Genomic DNA, 24,184 nt, shown 5'->3' with positions numbered 1-24,184 from the left:
TGTTTAAACCCTTTGCAGTGAAGATCTGTGAAGTTATTTGGATTTGTGCAAATTATCTTTGAAAGACAGGGTTTGACATTGAGTACATACAGAACATAGGTGCCAAGGTGGGCCACCAGTATTTATCTGAGAGGGATTGGATGGTGCGGGTGATACCTGGGTGTTCAGTGGCGAGGGATGTGGGTGCCCAGGTCAACAGCTGATCTCTCATCCCCATGGGGACGTACATGCACTCTGGAGGGCAGATGGCAGGAGCGGGTTCCCTCTCCAGAGCCTGGACGATGTACACATTTATATCCCAAAACATGAGGCCAACGATACAGGAGGACCGCTTGATGGGCTGGAGGACACTCACAGGACCCTCCACTGACGTGGAACCACAGGGTGCAGGAAAGAAGGTCTTCCGGGATCCTGGTCCCCAGGCGGATATGCTCATCTTTGACCTAGAGATCTTGAGGTTATGGAGTTCGAGCCACGGGAGGCCAAGGGTGACCTTGTGTGCGGGTACGGTGATGAAGAAGGGAAGGCTTTCCTGGTGCTTGGGTCCCACGTGAGGGTGAGTGGTGCTGTGACCTGAGTAATTGTGCCGGATCCCAATGGTCGCATATCCAGGGCTTGGACAGGAAAAGAAGAGGAGAGAGGGTATGAGGTTAACTTCAGGGAGGAGGCAAGGGCCTGGTTGATAAAGTTCCCTGCGTCACCGGAGTCCACTAGAGCTGTAGAGACAACACCTGAGGGACAGCCCGCCAGTGAAATGGGAACCAGAAAGGGTTTGGTGTTAACGATAATGGAAGACTCACGCCTACACAGCTCTGCTCTTGTGGAACCTGGGTTAGGACGCACCGGACACCACTGAAGCTGGTGCCTCTTCTGGTTGCAATAGGGATAGAGCCCCAGCTGTCTCCGGCAATGCCGCTCTGCCGTGGAGAGGTGTGTGGCCCCTACCTCCATGGGTTCAGGCTCTGCATCAGGACAGCCAAAGCAGGGAGGTGAGTGGCGAGGTGGACACCAACGCTCCGAAGAAGGTTATCCAGATGGATGGCCATCGCGATAAGAGCATCCAAGGATATGTTGTCATCTCGACATGCCAACTCTGTTTGGACCTCTTCGTGCAGTCCACTGCGGAATAGAGTGCGGAGCACCGGCTCATTCCATCCTTTGGAGGCTGCCACAGTCCGAAAGGTGAGGGAGTACTCCGCAGTGGTCTGGGCACCCTGCTGGAGTTGGAAAAGTTGCTCACCTCCCCTCTCTGAAGGATGGTCAAAGACCACCCTGAACCTCTCATAGGAGAGCTCCTCCTCTCCTCTCTCCCAGATGGCATTAGCCCACTCCAATGCCAATCTGGTCAGCAAGGAAATTACCGTGGCAACCTTGGCCCTCTTGGTGGTGGGGGCTCCCATCTGATAGGCAAAATAGAGGGAGCACTGGAGTAGGAAGCCACAGCATTTCAATGGAGTGCCATCAATCTTCTCCGGAAGGGACAGTTGGGCATCGCTGACCTAGGTGGACGGCTGGGTAGGCTGGGGGACTGGCTCACTGTGACGACCCATTGTAGGAGGCCCTCCGTCAGAGGTATGGAGAACCTTGCTGGTGGTGTCAAGGCGGTGGAGAACGCGGAGGACCTCCTTCATGGTTGTACCCAGTAGAGCCAGCTGGGCGTGGTGTTGCTGCAGTCGGTGACACTGTTCTTCGACCGTCTGGAAGATGGTGAAATCATCTGCTGCTTCCAGTATTTTTGAGGCAGTATTCTGTAACGAAGACACAGGAAGCAGGTGCAGATGATGAGTTTAATAATAACAAGCATGGCAAGTTACAAAACAAGAGAAGTGTCTGGACATGAAAAACAGAACCAGTACTGCCTGATGACTGAGGGTGGTGAGGGCTATATGAAGAGAGAGTAATCAGGGTGGTGATGAAGTCCAGGGTGTGCTCAACGATGGGGAGCAGGTTTGTGCAATGATGGTTGCCAGGAAGGGTGATTAGTAGACCGTCGAGGGAGCAGAAGTAGGCGTGACGATTGTGGGAGCACCTCCTCTAAGAGTATGCATTAAGCTGTTTGTGAAGGTTTGAATCCTAAGCAACCTTCATACACATTGTTTGAAGAACAATAAATCAACATAGCTGTAGTAGGTCAAAGCTGTGTGCTGGAAAACATAGTAGAGTTTGGGTGGAGTAGGCATTGTGGTGCTCATGTGAATTTCCTTTATTTTTCGGCTTCAGACAACTTCACTTAAAACATAGTTTTTTGTTTTTAGTTAGTTAATAGACAACTAAGAAAGAGAGTTCAAAATCTCCATGCCAATAACAGCTAGTTTTCAGTTTTCCCCTTCCCACTTCCAAATCAAATCAAATCCAATTTTATTTGTCACATACACATGGTTAGCAGATGTTAATGCGAGTGTAGCGAAATGCTTGTGCTTCTAGTTCCGACAATGCAGTAATAACCAACAAGTAATCTAGCTAACAATTCCAAAACTACTACCTTATAGACACAAGTGTAAGGGGATAAAGAATATGTACATAAAGATATATGAATGAGTGATGGTACAGAGCGGCATAGGCAAGATACAGTAGATGGTATTGAGTGCAGTATATACATATGAGATGAGTATGTAAACAAAGTGGCATAGTTAAAGTGGCTAGTGATACATGTATTACATAAAGATGCAGTAGATGATATAGAGTACAGTATATACATATACATATGAGATGAATAATGTAGGGTATGTAAACATTATATTAGGTAGCATTGTTTAAAGTGGCTAGTGATATATTTTACATAATTTCCCATCAATTCCCATTATTAAAGTGGCTGGAGTTGAGTTAGTGTGTTGTCAGCAGCCACTCAATGTTAGCGGTGGCTGTTTAACAGTCTGATGGCCTTGAGATAGAAGCTGTTTTTCAGTCTCTCGGTCCCAGCTTTGATGCACCTGTACTGACCTCGCCTTCTGGATGATAGCGGGGTGAACAGGCAGTGGCTCGGGTGGTTGTTGTCCTTGATGATCTTTATGGCCTTCCTGTGACATCGGGTGGTGTAGGTGTCCTGGAGGGCAGGTAGTTTGCCCCCGGTGATGCGTTGTGCAGACCTCACTACCCTCTGGAGAGCCTTACGGTTGTGGGCGGAGCAGTTGCCGTACCAGGCGGTGATACAGGCCGACAGGATGCTCTCGATTGTGCATCTGTAAAGGTTTGTGAGTGCTTTTGGTGACAAGCCGAATTTCTTCAGCCTCCTGAGGTTGAAGAGGCGCTGCTGCACCTTCTTCACGATGCTGTCTGTGTGGGTGGACCAATTAAGTTTGTCTGTGATGTGTACGCCGAGGAACTTAAAACTTACTACCCTCTCCACTACTGTTCCATCGATGTGGATAGGGGGGTGTTCCCTCTGCTGTTTCCTGAAGTCCACAATCATCTCCTTAGTTTTGTTGACGTTGAGTGTGAGGTTATTTTCCTGACACCACACTCAGAGGGCCCTCACCTCCTCCCTGTAGGCCGTCTCGTCGTTGTTGGTAATCAAGCCTACCACTGTAGTGTCGTCCGCAAACTTGATGATTGAGTTGGAGGCGTGCGTGGCCACGCAGTCGTGGGTGAACAGGGAGTACAGGAGAGGGCTCAGAACGCACCCTTGTGGGGCCCCAGTGTTCAGGATCAGCGGGGTGGAAATGTTGTTGCCTACCCTCACCACCTGGGGGCGGCCCGTCATGAAGTCCAGTACCCAGTTGCACAGGGCGGGGTCGAGACCCAGGGTCTCGAGCTTGATGACGAGCTTGGAGGGCACTATGGTGTTAAATGCCGAGCTGTAGTTGATGAACAGCATTCTCACATAGGTATTCCTCTTGTCCAGATGGGTTAGGGCAGTGTGCAGTGTGGTTGAGATTGCATCGTCTGTGGAGCTATTTGGGCGGTAAGCAAATTGGAGTGGGTCTAGGGTGTCAGGTAGGGTGGAGGTGATATGGTCCTTGACTAGTCTCTCAAAGCACTTCATGATGACGGAAGTGAGTGTGAGTGAGTCGTTTAGCTCAGTTACCTTAGCTTTCTTGGGAACAGGAACAATGGTGGCCCTCTTGAAGCATGTGGGAACAACAGACTGGGATAGGGATTGATTGAATATGTCCGTAAACACACCAGCCAGCTGGTCTGCGCATGCTCTGAGGGCGCGGCTGGGGATGCCGTCTGGGCCTGCAGCCTTGCGAGGGTTGACACGTTTAAATGTTTTCCTCACGTAGGCTGCAGTGAAGGAGAGTCTGCATGTTTTAGTTGCGGGCTGTGTCAGTGGCGCTGTATTGTCCTCAAAGCGGGCAAAAAAGTTATTTAGTCTGCCTGGGAGCAAGACATCCTGGTCCGTGACTGGGCTGGTTTTCTTTTTGTAACCGTGATTGACTGTAGACCCTGCCACATACCTCTTGTGTCTGAGCCATTGAATTGAGATTCTACTTTGTCTCTATACTGACGCTTAGCTTGTTTGATTGCGGAGGGAATAGTTACACTGTTTGTATTCGGTCATGTTTCCGGTCACCTCAGCCAGTGGTTCGGGCTTTCAGTTTCACGCGAATGCTGCCATCAATCCACGGTTTCTGGTTTGGGAATGTTTTAATCGTTGCTATGGGAACAACATCTTCAACGCACGTTCTAATGACCTCGCTCACCGAATCAGCGTATTCTTCCAGACAGTCCAAGCAATATTCTTGCTTGAGAAATGTCTCTTTGCTAAGAAGCTATATTTGTTTATTTTTTAATAATTTTAATTGAAAATCACAGTAAGGTACTTCATTGTGACCCAGAAATGATTTGATATTGGGATAAAAACGTCTACATTGGACCTTTAAGTTACCTGCATTTTCGTTGGGTTTCTTTCCCTTCAATTCATTGAACAAACATTATTTTGACTTTTGTTTGTTGCATTGACATGGTTGCTTCAGAAAGCGATAGTTGAGAAGTATCATCTGTCTTATGTGGTCTCTTTATTCCCTTCCCTTGTTCTTACTATTCATGGACATTGAGAGGCCAGGGGTGGCTTACTATGGAAAATGGAGATCAATCCAAATCCAAATCTCCAAGAAAATGGGATGTGGCTAATCTCTTTGATACCCCACCACTTTTATGAGAAGACTTCAGAGACAAGCTTTCATATAGAGTGTTCACAATAACTTTTACTGTATTGCTGGGCTGATGTTCGTAGGACAAAGTGTCTCAGTATCTTTTCAGGTGGCCATAAGAGCATCTTTGTTGGGATAATATTTGTGGGCAATCACAAACATTGCCATTGGTGAATGGAAAAGAACATCTGTCTGCTTGTGCTAATGCCCAATCCATGTCAGAACATGTTAGCTCTGTTTGGAGATTTGCTTCTATTCAACGCTATTATTTCAGCTTTTACTTCATTCATCACATTCCCAGTGGGTCAGAAGTTTACATGCACTCAATTAGTATTTGTTAGCATTGCCTTTAAATTGTTTAACTTTGGTCAAACGTTTCGGGTAGCCTTCCACAAGCTTCTCACATTAAGTTGGGTGAACTTTGGCCCATTCCTCCTGAGAGAGCTGGTGTAAATGACTCAGGTTTGTAGGCCTCCTTGCTCGCACACACCTTTTCAGTTCTGCCCACTCATTTTCTATAGGATTGAGGTCAGGGCTTTGTGATGGCCACTCCAATACCGTGACTTTGTTGTCCTTAAGCTATTTTGCCACAACTTTGGAAGTTTGCTTGGCGTCATTGTCCATTTGGAAGACCCATTTGCGACCAAGCTTTAACTTCCTGACTGATGTCTTGAGATGTTGCTTCAATATATCCACATAATTGTCCTGCCTCATGATGCCATCTATTTTGTGAAGTGCACCAGTCCCTCCTGCAGCAAAGCACCCCCACAACATGATGCGGCCACCCCCGTGCTTCACGGTTGGGATGGTGTTCTTCAGCTTGCAAGCCTCCCCCTTTTCCTCCAAACATAACGATGGTCATTATGGCCAAATAGTTCTATTTTTGTTTCATCAGACCAGAGGATATTTCTCCAAAAAGTACGATCTTTGTCCCCATGTGCAGTTGCAAGCTGTAGTCTGGCTTTATTATGGAGGTTTTGGAGCAGTGGCTTCTTCCTTGCTGAGCGGCCTTTCAAGTTATGCCAATATAGGACTCGTTTTACTTTGGATATAGATACTTTTGTACCTGTTTCCTCCAGCATCTTCACAAGGTCCTTTGCTGTTGTTCTGGGATTGAGTTCATCTCTAGGAGACAGAACGCGTCTCCTTTCTGAGCGGTATGACGGCTGCTTGGTCCCATGCTATTTATACTTGTGTACTATTGCTCGTACAGATGAACGTGGTACCTTAAGGCGTTTGGAAATTACCTCCAAGGATGAACCAGACTTGTGGAGGTCTACAATTTTTTTCTGAGGTCTTGGCTGATTTCTTTTGATTTTATCCATGATGTCAAGCAAAGAGGCACTGAGGTTGAAGGTAGGCCTTGAAATACATCACAGGTACACCTCCAATTGACTCAAATGATGTCAATTAGCCTATCAAAAGTTTCTAAAGCCATGACATCATTTTCTGGAATTTTTCAAGCTGTTGAAAGGCACAGTCAACTTACTGTAAGTAAACTTCTGACCCACTGGAATTGTGATACAGTGAATTATAAGTGAAATAATCTGTCTGTAAACAATTGTTGGAAAAAATCCTTGTGTCTTGCACACAGTAGATGTCCTAACCGACTTGCCAAAACTATAGTTTGTTAACAAGAAATTAGTGGTGTTTGTAAACTTCCGACTTCAACTGTATGTCCTCACACATGACACAACAACAAAGGCAAAAAAGGTTCCTATATGCACAGTGCCAGTCAAAAGTTGACACACCTACTCATTCAAGGGTTTTTCTTTATTTTTACTATTTTCTACATTGTAGAATAATAGTGAATAATAGTGAAGAAATGAACTATGAAATGTTACACATATGGAATCATGTAGTAACCAACAAATTGGTAAACAAATAAAATATATGTTATATTTGAGATTCTACAAAGTAGCCACTATTTAACTTGTTGACAGCTTTGCACACTTTTGGCATTCTCTCAACCAGCTTCACCTGGAATGCTTTTCCAACAGTTTTGAAGGAGTTCCCATATATGCTGAGCACCTGTTGGCTGCTTTTCCTTCACTCTGCGGTCCAACCATCTCAATTGGGTTGAGGTCGGGTGATTGTGGAGGCCAGGTCATTTGATGCAGCACCTCATCAAATTAAATCAAATTGTATTTGTCACATGCGCTGAATACAACAGGTGTAGACAGTGAAATGCTTTCTTACAAGCCCTTAACCAACAATGCAGTTTCAAGAAAATACCGAAAAAAAAGTCAGAGATAAGAATAACAAATAATTTAAGCAGCAGTAAATAAAAATAGCGGGGCTATATACAGGGGGTACCGGTACAAAGTCAATGTGCAGGGGCACCGGTGTCGAGGTAATTGAGGCAATATGTACATGTAGGTAGAGTTATTAAAGTGACTATGCATAGATAATAACAGAGAGTAGCAGCAGCATAGAAGAGGAGGGGGGGGGGGGGGGGGGGCAATGTAAATAGTCTGGGTAGCCATTTGATTAGATGTTGAGGAGTCTTATGGCTTGGGGGTAAAATCTGTTTAGAAGCCTCTTGGACCTAGACTTGGTGCTCCGGTACCGCTTGCCATGTGGTAGCAGAGAAAACAGTCTATGACTAGGGTGGCTGGAGTTTTTGACAATTTTTAGGGACTTCCTCTGACACCGCCTGGTCCAGAGGTCCTGGAAGGCAGGGAGCTTAGCCCCGGTGATGTACTGGGCCATATGCACTACCCTCTGTAGTGCTTTGCCGCCGGAGGCCAAGCAGTTGCTATACCAGGCAGTGATGCAACCAGTCATGCTTTGGATGGTGCAGCTGTAGAACCTTTTGAGGATCTGAGGACCCATGCCAAATCTTTTCAGTCTCCTGAGGGGGAATAGGTTTTGTCATGCCCTCTTCACGAATATCTTGGTGTGCTTGGACCATGTTAGTTTGTTGGGGATGTGGACACCAAGGAACTTGAAGCTCTCAACCTGCTCTACTCCAGCCCCGTCGATGAGAATGGGGGTGTGCTCTGTCCTCCTTTTCCTGTAGTCCACAATTATCTCTTTTGTCTTGATCATGTTGAGGGAGAGGTTGTTGTCCTTGCACAACACGGTTAGGTCTCTGACCTCCCTATAGGCTGTCTCATTGTTGTCGGTTGATCAGGCCTACCACTGTTGTGTCATCTGCAAACTTAATGATGGTGTTGAAGTTGTGCCTGGCCGTGCTGTCATGAGTGAACAGGGAGTACAGGAGGGGACCTGAGTATGCACCCCTGAGGGGCCCCTGTGTTGAGGTTCAGTGTGGTGGATGTGTTGTTACCTACCCTTACCACCTGGGTGCGGACCATCAGGAAATCCAGTATCCAGTTGCAGAGGGAGGTGTTCCACAGGTGTGGCACAACAAGAAGCTAATTAAACAGCATGATAATTACACAGGTGCACCTTGTGTTGGGGTCAATAAAAGGCCACTCTGAAATGTTCAGTTTTGTCACACAACACAATGCCACAGATGTCTCAAGTTTTGAGTGAGCGTGCAATTGGCATGCTGACTGCAGGAATGTCCACCAGAGCTGTTGGCAGAGAATTTAATGTAAATTTCTCTACCATAAGCCACCTTCAACATCATTTGAGAGAATCTAGCAGTACATCCAACCGGCCTCACAACCAAAGACCACGTGCAACCACACCAACCCAGGACCTCCACATCTGGCTTCTTCCTCTGCGGGATCGTCTGAGGCCAGAAACCAGGACAGCTGATGAAACAGTGGGTTTGCACAAGAGAAGAATTTCTACACAAGCTGTTATAAACCACCTCAGGAAAGCTCATTTGCGTGCTTGTCGTCCTCACCAGGGTCTTGACCTGACTGCAGTTCGGTGTCGTGAACGACTTCAGTGGGCAAATGCTCACCTTTAATGGCCACTAGCACGCTTGAGAAGTGTGCTCTTCACTCTGTACATGACAGATGGCAGACACCATGTGTGGCATCGTGTGGGCAAGCTGTTTGCTGATTTCAACGTTGTGAACAGAGTGCCCCATGTTGGCGGAGGGGTTATGGTATGGGCAGGCATAAGCTACGAACAACCAGCACAATTGCATTTTATCGATAGCAATTAAAATGCACAGAGATGAAGTGACAAGATCCTAAGGCCCAATTGTCATGCCATTCATCCTCCGCCATCACCTCATGTTACAGCACGAGGTGATGGCGGAGGATCTGTACACAATTCCTGGAAGTTGAAAATATCCCAGTTCTTCCATGGCCTGCATACTCACCAGACATGTCACCCATTGAGCAGGTTTGAGATGCTCTGGATCAACGTGCACGACAGCGTGTTCCAGTTCCTGCCAATATCCAGCATCTTCGCACAGCCATTGAAGAGGAGTAGGACAGCATTCCACAGGCCACAATCAACAGCATGATCAACTCTATGCGAAGGAGAGTTGCTGCTGCTACATGAGGCAAATGGTGGTCACACCAGGTACTGACTTCCTTTTTTTTAAAGGGGTCTGTGACCACCAGATGTATATCTGTCATCAAAAAGAAAATAGGACCAGGGCACTCTTCATGTAATTGATTAAAATGCCTTTATTAGTATGGCATGTTAAATAGAAACAACGTTTTTTTAAACCGACGCGTTTCGGCTGCATGGCCTTCGTCAGGGAACACAAAAAAAGGAATACAAGGTCAGATGTATATCTGTATTCACAGTTATGTGAAATCCATAGATTAGAGCCTAGTGAATGTATTTAAATTGATTGATTTCCTTACTGTAACTCAGTAAAATCTTTGAAATTGTTGCATGTTGCGTTTATATTTTTGTTCAGTGTATAAGACATCTGCTTTGGCAACACTTCCTGTATTTTATGCACTTTAGGAGACAGGGAGTTCCTTTTTTCGCTCCAGTTCGAGAACTGGTCCAGGCAGTTTGCTGGGTGCACCTGACAGAATGCACACCATGTCTCCACACGCCGAGAGAACAGGAAAACGACTACAATGTTCTGTGTCTGTCTGTACAGTCTATTAGACAGTGAAAACAGCAGGGGCAAGTGCTAACAGGGAAAATGAGGAGTTAGGGCAGAACTAAAAGAGAATCCTGTACAGTCTACCTGCTGCCAACGTGTGTTATTTTCTTTGTCTACACAGTGAAAGACCCACAAGTCCTGATTCAAGAGGCTGAATAGAGTCAACAGAATAGTTGAATAGTGTCAACAGACCAGGTCCAACCTTGATTCCTGGTTGATTATTACAGAGTTAATTTTTACAGAACACAAAAACATACACTTCATTGAACAACTGAAATTCCCCTTTCTGGAATACAAAGTGAGACTAACTTGTTCGATTTCACTTCACAGCCCTGTGTTCACCTTTACTACACATATCATCCCTTTTATGATCTCTAATTTCCATGTAAACAGAGGAGTCACCTGTCCCAGAGACTGACAGGTAAATTTCCTCCACTGGGAGGGTCGTCTACCACTCTGGCTAACGTATAAAACTGGTGATTGGACCGGTCCTCTTATACAATTAGAGTGTTGCTCATACTGTATGTTCTGATCCCCATATATAATGATTGTCATTAATATGTGACAAATGCACTAGTGCTAATATGGGACTAATCTCAGCACTCATACCCGGCACTGAAACATGCATGACAGCACCAGCTGTTCCGGAAACCTGTGTGATCCCACTCTCTGCAGCCGATGTGAGTAAGACCTTTAAACAGGTCAACATTCACAAGGCCGCAGGGCCAGACGGATTACCAGGACGTGTACTGCGAGCATGCGCTCACCAACTGGAAAGTGTCTTCAGTGACATTTTCAACCTCTCCCTGTCAGAGTCTGTAATACCAACATGTTTTAAGCAGACCACCATAGTATCTATGCCCAAGAACACTTGGGTAACCTGCCTAAATGACTACTGACATGTAGCATTCACGGGCTGTAGCCATGAAGTGCTTTGAAAGGCTGGTCATGGATCACATCAACACCATTATCCCAGAAACCCTAGACCCACTCCAATTTGCTTACCGCCCTAACAGATCCACAAATAATGCAATCTCTTTTGCACTCCACACTGCCCTTTCCCACCTGGACAAAAGGAACACCTACAGTTGAAGTCGGAAGTTTACATACACCTTAGCCAAATACATTTAAACTCAGTTTTTCACAATTCCTGACATTTAATCAGAGTAAAAATTCCCTGTCTTAGGTCAGTTAGGATCACCGCTTTATTTTAAGAATGTGAAATGTCAGAATAATAGTAGAGAGAATTATTTATTTCAGCTTTTATTTATTTCATCACATTCCCAGTGGGTCAGAAGTTTACAATCACTCAATTAGTATTTGGTACCATTGCCTTTAAATTGTTTAACTTGGGTCAAATGTTTTGTGTAGCCTTCCACAAGCTTCCCACAATAAGTTGGGTGAATTTTGGCCCATTCCTCCTCACAGAGGAGCACACACCTTTTCAGTTCTGCCCACAAATTTTCTAGAGGATTGAGGTCAGGGCTTTGTGATGGCCACTCCAATACCTTGACTTTGTTGTCCTTAAGCCATTTTGCCACAACTTTGGAGTCATTGTCCATTTGGAAGACCCATTTGCGACCAAGCTGGCTTCCGGGTGTTAAAGAAGCAGCGGCTTGGTTGGTTGTGTATCGGAGGACGCATGACTTTCAACCTTCGTCTCTCCCAAGCCCGTACGGGAGTTGTAGCGATGAGACAAGATAGTCTCTAGGCCAATTGTGCGTCGCCCCACGGACCTCCCGGTCGCGGCCGGTTACGACAGAGCCTGGGCATGAACCCAGGACTCTGATGGCACAGCTGGCGCTGCAGTACAGCACCCTTAACCACTGCGCCACCCGGGAGGCCTGTAGTCTGGCTTTTTTATGGCGGTTTTGGAGCAGTGGCTTCTTCCTTGCTGAGCAGCCTTTCGGGTTATGTTGATATAGAACTAATTTTACTGTGGATATAGTTACTTTTTTACCTGTTTCCCCCAGCATCTTCACAAGGTCCTTTGCTGTTGTGAATTATAAGTTAAATAATCTGTCTGTAAACAATTGTTGGAAAAATGACTTGTGTCAAGGACCCTGGGAATAAACACCTCCCTCTGCAACTGGATCCTGGACTTTCTGACGGGCCGCCCCCAGGTGTTAAGGGTAGGCAACAATACATCCGCCATGCTGATCCTCAACACAGGGGCCCCTCAAGGGTGCGTGCTCAGGTCCCCTCCTGTACTCCCTGTTCACTCATGACTGCACGGCCAGGCACGACTCCAACACCATCATTAAGTTTGCAGATGACACAACAGTGGTAGGTCTGATCACCGACAACGGCGAGACAGCCTATATGGAGGAGGTCAGAGACCTGGCCGTGTGGTGCCAGGACAACAACTTCTCCCTCAACATGATCAAGACAAAGGAGATGATTGTGGACAACATGAAAAAGAGGACCGAGCACGCCCCCATTCTCATCGACGAGGCTGTAGTGGAGCAGGTTGAGAGCTTCAAGTTCCTTGGTGTCCACATCACCAACAAACTAACATGGTCCAAGCACACCAAGACAGTCGTAAATAGGGCACGACAAAACCTATTCCCCCTCAGGAGACTGAAAAGATTTGGCATGGGTCCTCAGATCCTCAAAAGGTTCTACAGCTGCACCATCGAGAGCATCCTGACTGGTTGCATCACTGCATGGTATGGCAACTGCTGGGTCTCCGACCGCAAAGCACTACAGAGGGTAGTGCGTACGGCCCAGTACATCAGTGTGGAAAAGCTCCCTGCCATCCAGGACCTCTGCACCAGGCGATGTCAGAGGAAGACCTTAAATTGTCAAAGACTCCAGTCACCCTAGTCATAGACTGTTCTCTCTGCTACCGCACGGCAAGCGGTCCCGGAGCGCCAAGTCTAGGTCCAAGAGGCTTCTAAACAGCTTTTACCCCCCAAGCCATAAGACTCCTGAACATCTAATCAAATGGCTATCGAGGCTATTTGCATTGCCCATCTCCTCTTTTACACCGCTACAACTTTAATAACTCTACCTACATGTACAAATTACCTCAACTAACCAGTACACCCGCACATTGACTCTGTACCGGTACCCCACTGTGTATCGTCTCGCTATTGTTATTTTTACTGCTGCTTTTTAATTACTTATTTCTTATTCTTACCTAGATTTTTATTTAATTGAAATTTTTTAACTGCATTGTTGGTTTAGTATCTCATAAGTAAGCATTTCACTGTTGTATTCGGTGCATGTGATAAATAAAATTTGATTTGATTTGAAATCAGCTAAGACGACTGTTTCCTTTTGAATGGGAAATTCAATGCTAAGGGACTTTTCATGGTCTTGATCCTTATCTAAGTCTCTGAACTAAGAAAAAACATTTGAATACTGCCTGTAACGAATTAACACAGGTGACATCATAGAAAAATGTACTGTATAGGGGCGTTTCTCTCACAATGAGTATGGTCTCTTGTTTGTATGTTAAAAATATTCCAAAACATGCATCCTGTTTCCAACAAGGTACTAAAGTAATATTGCAAAGAATGGGGCCAATCAATTCACTTTTTGTCCTGAATACAAAGTATTATGTTTGGGGCAAATCCAATGCAACACGTTACTGAGTACCACTCTCCATTTATTCAATCATAGTGGGGTCTGCATCATGTTATGGGTATGCTTGTAATCGTTAAGAACTGGGGAGTTTTTCAGGATAAAAAATAAATGGAATGGAATTAAGCACAAGCAAAATCCTAGAGGAAAACCTGGTTCAGTCTGCTTTCCACCAGACACTGAGAGATTAATTCACCTTTCAGCAGGACAATAACCTAAAACACAAGACCAAATCTACACTTGAGTTGCTTACCAAGAAGACAGTTAATGGTCCTGAGTTGCCTAGTTACAGTTTTGACCTAAATCTACTTGAAAATCTGTGACAAGACCTGAATATGGTTTGTTTAGCAATGATCAATGACTAATTTGACAGAGCTTGAAGAATTTTGACAAGAATAATGGACAAATGTTGCACAATCAAGGTGTGGAAAGCTCTTAGAGACTTATCCAGAAGACAAAGTATTGAATCTGGGGTGTGAATACTTCTGTAAATTGAAGATTTCTGTATTTAATTGTCAATGAATTTGCTAAAATTTCTAAAAACATGTTTTCACTTTGTCATCATGGGGTATTATGTGTAGATGGGTGAGAGAAAAAAAGATTTAATACATTTTGAATTCAGGTTGTAACACAACAAAATATGAACCAAGTAAAAGTGTATGAACTCTTTCTGAAGACACTGTAAATATCCCCAAATATGTTTACATCCATGTATTTTGAGATACACAGTTTCATCAACAGCTTACAGAAACCCACTAAAATCATTATCTCTACTGGCTTTATGCAGAGTGTATGTATTTTAGAATATACAATGTAATAAGCATAAACACAGAATAGCCATACTCATTTTTCAAGCCATGTTTGTGCATATCTAATGGACTAACATCAGTATGACCAGAAAAATACTCTCAAAGTCCATAGAAGAAATTACATATTTTTAATTGTCTGAAAATACATTGCTCTTTGCTTCATCTTTTTCACAACAAAGCCTGATGCAGTCTCTGCCATTCGTAATGAAGGATGAGACAGGGAAAACAACTTCTCGAGGGCATAAGAACAGCAGTGGTATGGGCACAGTGTGGCAATGGTTGAGTCCTTTCATAAAAATAGCACTGGTAAAGTTGTGAGGTGTGGTAGACAGCGAACAAATAACATAAGAATAAATTACATTTCCCAGCCCTAGCGTGAAACTTTCCTCTGTAAATGATGGATATTTTATTTAAAGTGACTAATTGATTTGTTTAATTACCCGGTCAATGACAGAATGGTAGGTAAACAATTTATCCAGGAATGTCAAGAGCCATCCAGTTCCATTGTAGCTCAGGCAATGAGAAGACAGTCTTGAATGGCAGTGAGGTACTCTCTAGCCCAGTGAGGGCCTGAAGAGAAATGGAAGATATATCCCATTGTCTCCATACTTATGTCTTCTTTGCATTCTCTCATTCAGTCTCTAATGTCTTTGACCAGTCTTTACCTCAGGCATACACAACAACGCTATAAGATGGGGCTGAGGTATCCTTGCTGGGTAGCTTTATTGAGGGCAGCTTTAATGAGTTGAACTGCATTCCATTCTTGCCACCAACCACCAGGGAGGTAGCCATGGCCATCTGGCGTGGCTGGATGGTGGAGGAGGGTGAGTTCTTGTGCATACGGGTGAAGACCTCTTTACAGCGTTTCCCGACCAGGTACAGGATCTCCAAGAAGGAGAGCAGGATACAAGCCAGACTGGTGACCACCATGAAGATGGTGAAGATCCGCTTCTCAGTGGGGCGAGCAATGAAGCAGTCCACCTTGTTGGGACAGGGCTTCTGCTCACACTTGATGAGGGAGGGGAAGTCATAGCCCTCGTAGATATGGTAGATTAAATACACAAAGGTGGCGTCCACAGCCACCTTGAAGACCAGGGTCAGGACGTAGGTCCACCACAGCCCTCCACGCTTCTTACCGGTGTTCATGTAGATTTTCTGGCAGCCCTCACCGTATTTTAGTGTGTGTTTACGCTCACGTTCATCTCTGTAGGCTACGTGCATTACCACCAGGAGAGAGGGACATGTGACGAAGATGAGCTGCAGGGCCCACAGGCGGACGTGGGACACAGGGAAGAAGTGGTCGTAACAGACGTTGTGGCAGCCAGGCTGGGCCGTGTTGCACGTGAAGTCTTTTTGCTCATCGCCCCACACATTCTCGGCTGCCACGACAAACACCATGACCCTGAAGAGGAAGACAACGGACAGCCACACGCGGCCGAACGCCGTGGAGTACTTGTTCACCCCACTGAGGAGGCTCTGGAGGAATGCCCAGTTCATTGTGAGACTGACTCACAATCTACCTCCCTGACGAAAGTTATTACGGAATAATTAGTGCGAGAAACTATTTCAACTGTTGGTTGAGATCTCAGGTAAAATTCTGGAGTGTTCTTCACTTTCAGCGATCTTTAGAAAAAGAGAGAGGAAGTGGGGAAAAGATTAGGCCTTTGAGTATGAGTGAACAAAAGGACGCAAACAACTGGTGTCACCTGTTTTCCCAAGTGTAAAAAGTCATTCCCAACCAAATAACTGGTAGCTATTATCACACTTGCGGTCTTCTTTTAAAATTAAATTGAATGATAAAGTTAATATATTAAGGATGATAAAAGCCCCCATGTCCTAAAAACACATGACAGGATTTCTGTTGAGTAGCAAGTTACAGTGCCTTCAGAAAGTATTTACACCCCTTGACCTTTTCAAAATGTGTTGTGTTACAAAGTGGGAATAAAATTGATTTAATTGTCATTTTTTTGTCAACGATCTACACAAAATGCGCAATAATGTCATTTGTAAACAAAACAGAGTCAATACATGTTAGAATCATTTTTAGCAGCGATTACAACTGTGAGTTTATGGGTAAGTCTCTAAGACTTTTCCATACCTGGATTGTGCAACATTTGCCCTAAACAAAAATGTTCAGGTCTTGCCATAGATTTTCAAGCATATTTAAATCCAAACTGTAACTCGGCCACTCACAAACAATCACTGTATTTTTGGTAAGCAACTCAAGTGTAGATTTGGCATTATTACTTTAGTGTCTTGTTGCAAACATAATGCATATTTATTATATTTTTATTCTGTACATGCTTCCTTCCTTTCACTCTGTCAATTGAGTTAGTATTGTGCAGTAACTATAATGTTTTTGATCCATCCTCAGTTTTCTATCACAGCCAAACTCTGTTTCAAAATCACAATTGGCCTCATGGTAAATTCTCTGAACGGTTTCCTTAATCTCTGACAACTGAGTTAGGAAGAACGCCTGTATCTTTGTAGTGACTGGGTGTATTGATACACCATCCAAAGTGTAATTAATAACTTCACCATGCTCAAAAGGATATTCAATGGATTTTTTCATTTTTACCCATATGCCAATAGTTGTCCTTTGAGAGGCATTGGAAAACCTCTGGTTTTGTGGTTGAATCTGTGTTTGAAATCCACTGCTCAACTGAGGGACTTTACCGATACTTGTGTGTGTGGGGGGTACAGAGTCGAGGTAGTCATTCAAAACTCATGTTTAAAAACTATTATTGCACACAGAGTCCATGTTACTTATGTGACTTTAGCAAATTTTTACTTGTGAACTTATTTGAGGCTTGCCATAAGAAAGGGGTTGAATACTTATCAACTCAAGACATTTCAGCTTTTCATTTTTTTGTAATTTGTGAATTATCCTAAAAACATAATTCCACTTTGACATTATGGGGTATTGTGTGTAAGCCACAGACAAAACATCAATTGATTAAATGTTAAATTCAGGCTGTGACACAAAATGTGGAAAAAGTCTAGGGGTTTGAATACTTTCTGAAGACACTAACTATTGCATTCATAGTAGGCCTAAACATTAATACCGGACACATTTATAGTTTTTATAACACAGTTAGGCTGTGGAAACTAGTTTATTTCCTAATTGTTGATTCTAGTCAGTGCTCTGCTGAGAAAAATTGTCTCAAATGCAATCACTGCAATCATCAAAAAGGACCCAAACTTGATCTCTCGTAGTCTTTATATAATAACCTTATAGTACAGCTATTGATTCGCAGGTGGGAATCTAAACAAATAAATGTACTTACACTTCAAAATGACTTTATATAGAAAGGACCATAAACTCCGTCGGGAAAGTTGCAGTTCGTATCGTAATGGAGAAATATGGTTTTACTGCGCCCCACAGATGAAAATCTATGAAGATTTCAGAAAGGAATTAACATAACGACGTTACGGTACAACGTTCCATTTATCCAGGTGTGGCTCGTGAACGAACCATCGAACGGAGTGTTTTCGCCGGTCATTTAAATGTTATTCAGAGTGGAGCGGCTGGTCATAGGCTTTATTTCAGACCGTTAGTCAAAAATATCGAGTTTTTTTTTTTTCATTGAAGACCCATAAACTTAAATGATCGAATATATAATGCAACCTCTTAGAAATGCTGGGGTACATTTTGAATGAAAAATCCTAAAAGACAGATTCACTATACAGTCCTATACTGTATCAACGAAGAAAACGTTTTATTTACAATTTGGAAAATGTGACATTGATACAGCAGTTGTTTATGTTTATTATAAAACAAGTGTTTATTGTAATATTTACATCACAGAGAAGGTGGGAAGAACAGGGAGAATCCATGTACAGCAGATGAGTCATGGACATGTGTAGTACATGATAAAAACTGAGCAGTTTACCATTCTTCAGTCTGACACTGCATATTTTTTTACACATACAGTCACACACTCAGCTACAACAGTCACTATTCTGTGCTTCAAGTTAAACATAGTCTCCACAGTCTAAAATGATCACTTTCTGCTTGGTCTTGCCTTCTTTTGTTCCTTGTTGCGTGTGGTGACAGACAACATGACATGAGTCTTGGTACACAACTTCTTCACAGTCTGTAACAACATATAGGACCCTACTTCCCCTCCATGGGAGAATCTCAATTGCCTACTCCTCGCATCCCCTCTCATAGTCTCCTTCTCAAAACCCATTGGAGGAGAAAGTTAAAAGGGTAGCGACCTCTGGCTTTCTCATCCAATGGGTTTGAGAAGGAGACGAGGAGAGGAGAGGTGCATTTATCCTCATGTGATCAGAAACTATACTCATTCAAATCTGCATATTTTATTTTGATTTCATCTTTATTTAACCAGGTAGGCTAGTTGAGAACAAGTTCTCATTTGCAACTGCGACCTGGCCAAGATAAAGCAAAGCAGTTCGACACATACAACAGAGTTACACATGGAATAAACAAACATACAGTCAATAATACAGTAGAAAAAGTCTATATACAGTATGTGCACTGAGGTAGGATAAGGGAGGTAAGGCAATAAATAGGCCATGGTGGCGAAGTAATTACAATATAGCAATTAAACACTGGAATGGTAGATGTGCAGTATATATATATATATATATATATATATATATATATATATATATGTGTGAATGCGCAAGTAGAGATACTGGGGTGCAAACGAGCAAGATAAATAAATACAGTATGGGGATGGGGTAGTGGGTGGGCTATTTACAGATGGGCTATGTACAGGTGCAGTGATCTGTGAGCTGCTCTGACAGCTGGTGCTTAAAGCTAGTGAGGGAGATATGAGTCTCCAGCTTCAGTGATTTTTGCAGTTCGTTCCAGTCATTGGCAGCAGAGCGCTTGAAGGAAAGACGGCCAAAGGAAGAATTGGCTTTGGGGGTGACCAGTGAGATATACCTGCTGGAGCGGGTGCTACAGGTGGGTGCTGAAATGGTGACCAGTGAGCTGAGATAAGGCGGGGCTTTACCTAGCAGAGACTTGTAGATGACCTGGAGCCAGTGGGTTTGGCAACGAGTATGAAGCGAGGGCCAGCCAACGAGAGCGTACAGGTTGCAGTGGTGGGTAGTATATGGGGCTTTGGTGACAAAACGGGTGGCACTGTGATAGACTGCATCCAATTTGTTGAGTAGAGTGTTGGAGGTTATTTGTAAATGACATCGCCGAGGTCGAGGATCGGTAGGATGGTCAGTTTTACGAGGGTATGTTAGGCAGCATGAGTGAAGGATGCTTTGTTGTGAAATAGGAAACCGATTCTAGATTTAATTTTGGATTGGAGATGCTTAATGTGAGTTTACAGTCTAACCAGGTATTTGTAGTTGTCCACATATTCTAAGTCAGAACTGTCCAGAGTAGTGATGTTGGACGGGTGGGTAGGTGCGAGCAGCGATCGGTTAAAGAGAATGCATTTAGTTTTACTTGCATTTAAGAGCAATATGGCAATGCATCATCCACTTCCTCACCACTCTACACATTCATTCACAGACAGACATATTTACAGCTGTACAGGGACATGTCTCACCTGCAGCAGTGTGTTTGAGGACAAAGTTCTCATCCTCAAACTTTCGCCCGTAGATAGACTTACACCCAGTGCCATTGTGGTTGGTGAAGTCTCCTCCCTGACACATGAACTGTGGGATGACATGGTGGAAACAGCTGCCTTTGAAGCCAACGCCCTTCTCATGTGTGCACAAGCAGAGGAAGTTCTCTACGGGAGATGTCAGGGCAGAGGAGTAGTAGATTTTAAGGGAGGCTGCTTCTATTTAACAGGCATGACAAACTGCAGACTAGAGAAACTTAATTGGCTGAATCTTTCCAGCTTTACATATGATCTCTTTTGATACAGTCCAAATATTCCTCTAATGACAGGGTTATATTTTCAGAAATGTCCCTGATACATTATAACAAGGAGGAACATGGATACCTGCGGGCATAGGAGCAATGTCTGCTCGGAGCAGGAAGCGCAGTCTCCCTGCTGGCTTATTGCCAATCTTGATGTCCATGTAAACCTGGGGGTTTGTTCTGCCCTTCTTGGCTGGTGGCTCACTCTGCAATCAATGATAATATATTATTGTGACAGGCTTTTTACAATATAAGATGTTATTACACAATGTACTACACTCACAGAGACAGACAGGAACACACACACAACTTGCATCTGCTGTTTTTTATTTGGCTGATTCTCCAGTGGACTCCGTCACCTCAGCCTCTTCGGCAGTCGTTCCCGAGAACTTTTTCAGCCAATCATCATCTGACCAAACTGAGGAAATGGCATAAAGTTAGCGGTTTTATCACATCAATGGGGTTTCATTATAGGTCAAAGCCATGGGGCAGTTGAAGTATTTATAGAGAGACTAATGCATATCACTCACCTGGACGAGAAGAGCCCTCTTTGATCCTCATAGGTTTGGCGATGTTGACCCGGATGGTTCTTCAAAAGAACTCATTCTGTCAATAATACAGAGGGAAAACCTGCATGAAAGAGAATGGTTCAAACCACACCTTTGAAAAATGAGAGTCACTGTCTCAGAGTACATAGTACCAAAACAGGGGATAATGCAAATGTCTATTAGTTAAACCAAACTGACTTTAGAAGCAGACAGTGTTTCAATCACCATGTTATCAATAGCAGCAGCAACATCCTGTGGAAGATGAAGAGGGGGATGAAAGAATCACAGCAAATCAAATTGTATTAGTCACATGCGCCGAATACAACCGGTGTAGACATTACAGTGAAATGATTACTAAATGATTACTATCGAGCCCCTGATTACTATCAAGCCCCCTGGGTAGCCATTTGATTAGATGTTCAGGAGTCTTATGGCTTGGGGGTAGAAGCTGTTTAGAAGCCTCTTGGACCTAGACTTGGCACTCCGGTACCGCTTGCTGTTCGGTAGCAGAGAGAACAGTCTGACTAGGGTGGCTGGAGCAAAACTTCACTACACAATCATTATTTTGAGCATTTCACCGTAACCTGTTGTATTCTGTGCAAGTGACAAATAACATTTGATTTGATAGCCAATGACCGTCCACCACAACCACTAGATGGCGGTCCATGCTGAACCCTGAGCCATTACAATACACACACATTTGTTTACTGGCCATATCCAACATAATATGGCATATTTGCATAGAGGTTGATTAAACTTACTTCAGCCAATTCAAATTCAATAAATGCGAATCCTCTGTGCTTCTCTGCAAAGCAAACAATATAGGGTGCATTCGTAAATTAACTCTGGCCATCTACTCCGATTTCAGAACACTCGCCTGAGCGTGCCAGAGCACAGAATAACTGATGAATTTACAAACAACGTTTAACACCCATTGAATATGGCCGGTGTCAGTAAACGTTGGCAAAAAACACAATTCAATTGTTGCCAGCAGCAGTTAGTCATCAACGCTCTGGATAACATAAAAACTGCCTAACCAGCTCTGCTTGGACGGTAAAATGGTCAGTGAGGTGTTCTCATTTGTGTCTGGAAGTATTTAAGTAGCTAAGTAAACTATCCAACGTTAGCTTGGATGCCGTTGTGAGGTCTGAACGCCCGGATCAACCCGCCAGAGCGTCCAGTGTGCACTCTGAAAGCTTAGAGAGCGAAACGCTCTGAATTTACGAACGGACAATCTGACATCGCTCTAGATTTATATACACCCAGAGCGCACTCCAGATTGAATTTATGAACACACTCATGAGACATAAACTTCTGCTCTAACGTTAAGGTTTTCATCTCCAGTAAGCAGCTAACTCTGGCTAAATTGCCAGGCAGGATGGATGAGTTTCTCTTCACTGTTGCGCTTTACCTTTATGCAAAACACTGAATGGTGAAGGTATTTCCTCTCACCCGTTTCATAGTCTATTGGAATCTGAATACCTGTGATATCCCAGAACGGAATGAACGCATGCAGCACTTTTTCGTCCACCTGTGTCAACACATATACAGTCACGTTCGCTAGCTAGTCAATCAAAGTAGTAAATGATCAGATAAACTAAACGGTTTCTTAAGTGTCTTTGACTTCGTATTAAAACAATGAATGGGGTTTTAGCTCTCACAACCAATAAGTTGCTAAACGTAAGAGGATTTGATCTAGCAACCTTTCGGTTACTGGCCCAACGCTCTAACCACTAGGCTACCTGCCGCACCAACCATTCAGTCACAGCCTGCCAGTCTGATAGTCAGCAGCGTTTCACAGTGCAATGTATATTTTTCAAGAGAAATGCCATGGCGGCCTTAGTGTAATTTAGCAGTAGCCCCCCGCGTTTCGGGAAAATCACGAACCATTGATCCCTGCAAAACTAGTGATTGGTCCATTACAACCAAAGCCCACTTTCTTCTGTGGATTTTATATGGCGGTAGGCAACCAACTTTAAAGGTACATTACCGCCACCGACTGGACGGTTAACCAGAGACAGGGAAGGTCTAATAACCCTACCCATTAATTCTAGTCTTATTAAAAACGAACTACACAATTCACTTAAACTTAGCTCTGGAATACCGTTACTCCTTATTAAATCGAATTACAATATCTCCCTTTCCCTCCCATTGAATAGTGCTGGCACTGAAATAGTACATGTTCCACAGTTTCCATCTCCTCTTGACAGTGATCACACTTCCCAGTTGGATGATTTCCTAACCATTTCAATGTGCTGTTGAGCTTTGCGTTTCAGTCTCAGCCAAGTGATTACACTTTCCACCCTTATCGCTTGACCCCAGGACGTCCCTGTCCCCACTTTTTCCTGAATTGTATACAGGGGTCTTCCCTTTCCCTCCCTGTTCCACAACTCTTGACATTTGTTTTTAACCACAGTTCTTATTAACCCCTTGGCTTTGGAATTTACTGATTGACATTTCCATGTCAACATTAGGATGTTTGAGAGCCTGCTTGGCGAGAACATTCACCTCCTCTACATGAGCGGGTACCCAGAGGAACCTCACGAATACCCCCATCTGTCTCAACCTAAACCTGGCACTGAAAAATCTCATACAATACATCGTCTGCTCTGTGATACACATGAATTTAAGCTAATCAGTGCTGAACACGAGACGATGACTACCCCTGTCTGGCCTCACCTCCCCCACCCACTCTGTAGCCATGAGTATGACCAGGAACACCTTTGTGTATACAGATAAATGATCCGTTGTTTTTTTGTCACAGCCATCAGGAACACTAAAAGCTGCACCTGTGCTCCCCGTTTTAGGGTCCTTAGATTCATCAGTGAATATATTCAAGAAAGCATAGTACTGAGTTCTTAAATGTTCACTTACACCGTTTACTGAATCTACTCTTTCCTCACCAGCTCTTAGCCTTTCAAGCAACCCTAGGTCTAACATTGGCTGAGGGAGAAACCAAGGTGGGATACCAAAGCCTGCCACTCTGGTGATCCACTTTTGAGCTCTGGCGCCAGCCAGTTGTGCCATTTAAAAATGCTGGCTTAGGCATAACCAGGGGTGTAATCATTAGTCTAAATAGTTGTAAAACGTTCTGTTTTGCAACTAAAACAAGCTTTTCTATTGGACAGATTCAGGTACTGTAGGTCCCTCCCTGTCTGCTGAACCTGTCCAATAGAAATGCTAGTAGTCATTGCAAAATGTACTGTTTGGCATGATTACAGCCCAGTGACACTCCACCAAGCTGGAATCATATGGCCTCGTCAACTCATCAAAATTGTATTTTTTTTTGTCAC

General features: G+C 44.0%; 2 protein-coding genes across 2 annotated transcripts; both read right to left on the bottom strand.

Moving 5' to 3' along the window:
- Nucleotides 1–14,225: 14,225 nt before the first annotated feature.
- On the bottom strand, nucleotides 14,226–18,056 carry LOC110498023 (gap junction beta-4 protein-like). The gene is made up of 2 exons (XM_021574562.2): nucleotides 17,774–18,056; nucleotides 14,226–16,109 (listed from the first exon to the last, which is right to left on the bottom strand). Exon 2 carries the CDS (start codon nucleotides 15,981–15,983, stop codon nucleotides 15,153–15,155), a length of 831 nt encoding a protein of 276 aa, XP_021430237.2. The 5' UTR covers nucleotides 15,984–16,109; nucleotides 17,774–18,056; the 3' UTR covers nucleotides 14,226–15,152.
- On the bottom strand, nucleotides 16,102–23,594 carry ppie (peptidylprolyl isomerase E (cyclophilin E)). The gene is given in 9 exon segments (XM_036953825.1): nucleotides 16,102–16,109; nucleotides 20,024–20,209; nucleotides 20,426–20,549; nucleotides 20,658–20,761; nucleotides 20,874–20,949; nucleotides 21,117–21,143; nucleotides 21,653–21,696; nucleotides 22,344–22,422; nucleotides 23,571–23,594. Coding segments are annotated over 9 exon segments (672 nt in total).
- Between the last annotated feature and the right edge of the window lie 590 nt (nucleotides 23,595–24,184).

This window comes from Oncorhynchus mykiss, chromosome 19, assembly GCF_013265735.2.
Source record: "Oncorhynchus mykiss isolate Arlee chromosome 19, USDA_OmykA_1.1, whole genome shotgun sequence".
Classification (NCBI taxonomy): Eukaryota; Metazoa; Chordata; class Actinopteri; order Salmoniformes; family Salmonidae; genus Oncorhynchus; species Oncorhynchus mykiss.
This window is presented reverse-complemented; position numbering and strand designations above follow the sequence as displayed.

Coding starts and splice junctions, on each gene's coding strand:
- LOC110498023 (XM_021574562.2), bottom strand. CDS start 15,983: ATGAACTGGGCATTCCTCCAGAGCCTCCTCAGTGGGGTGAACAAGTAC.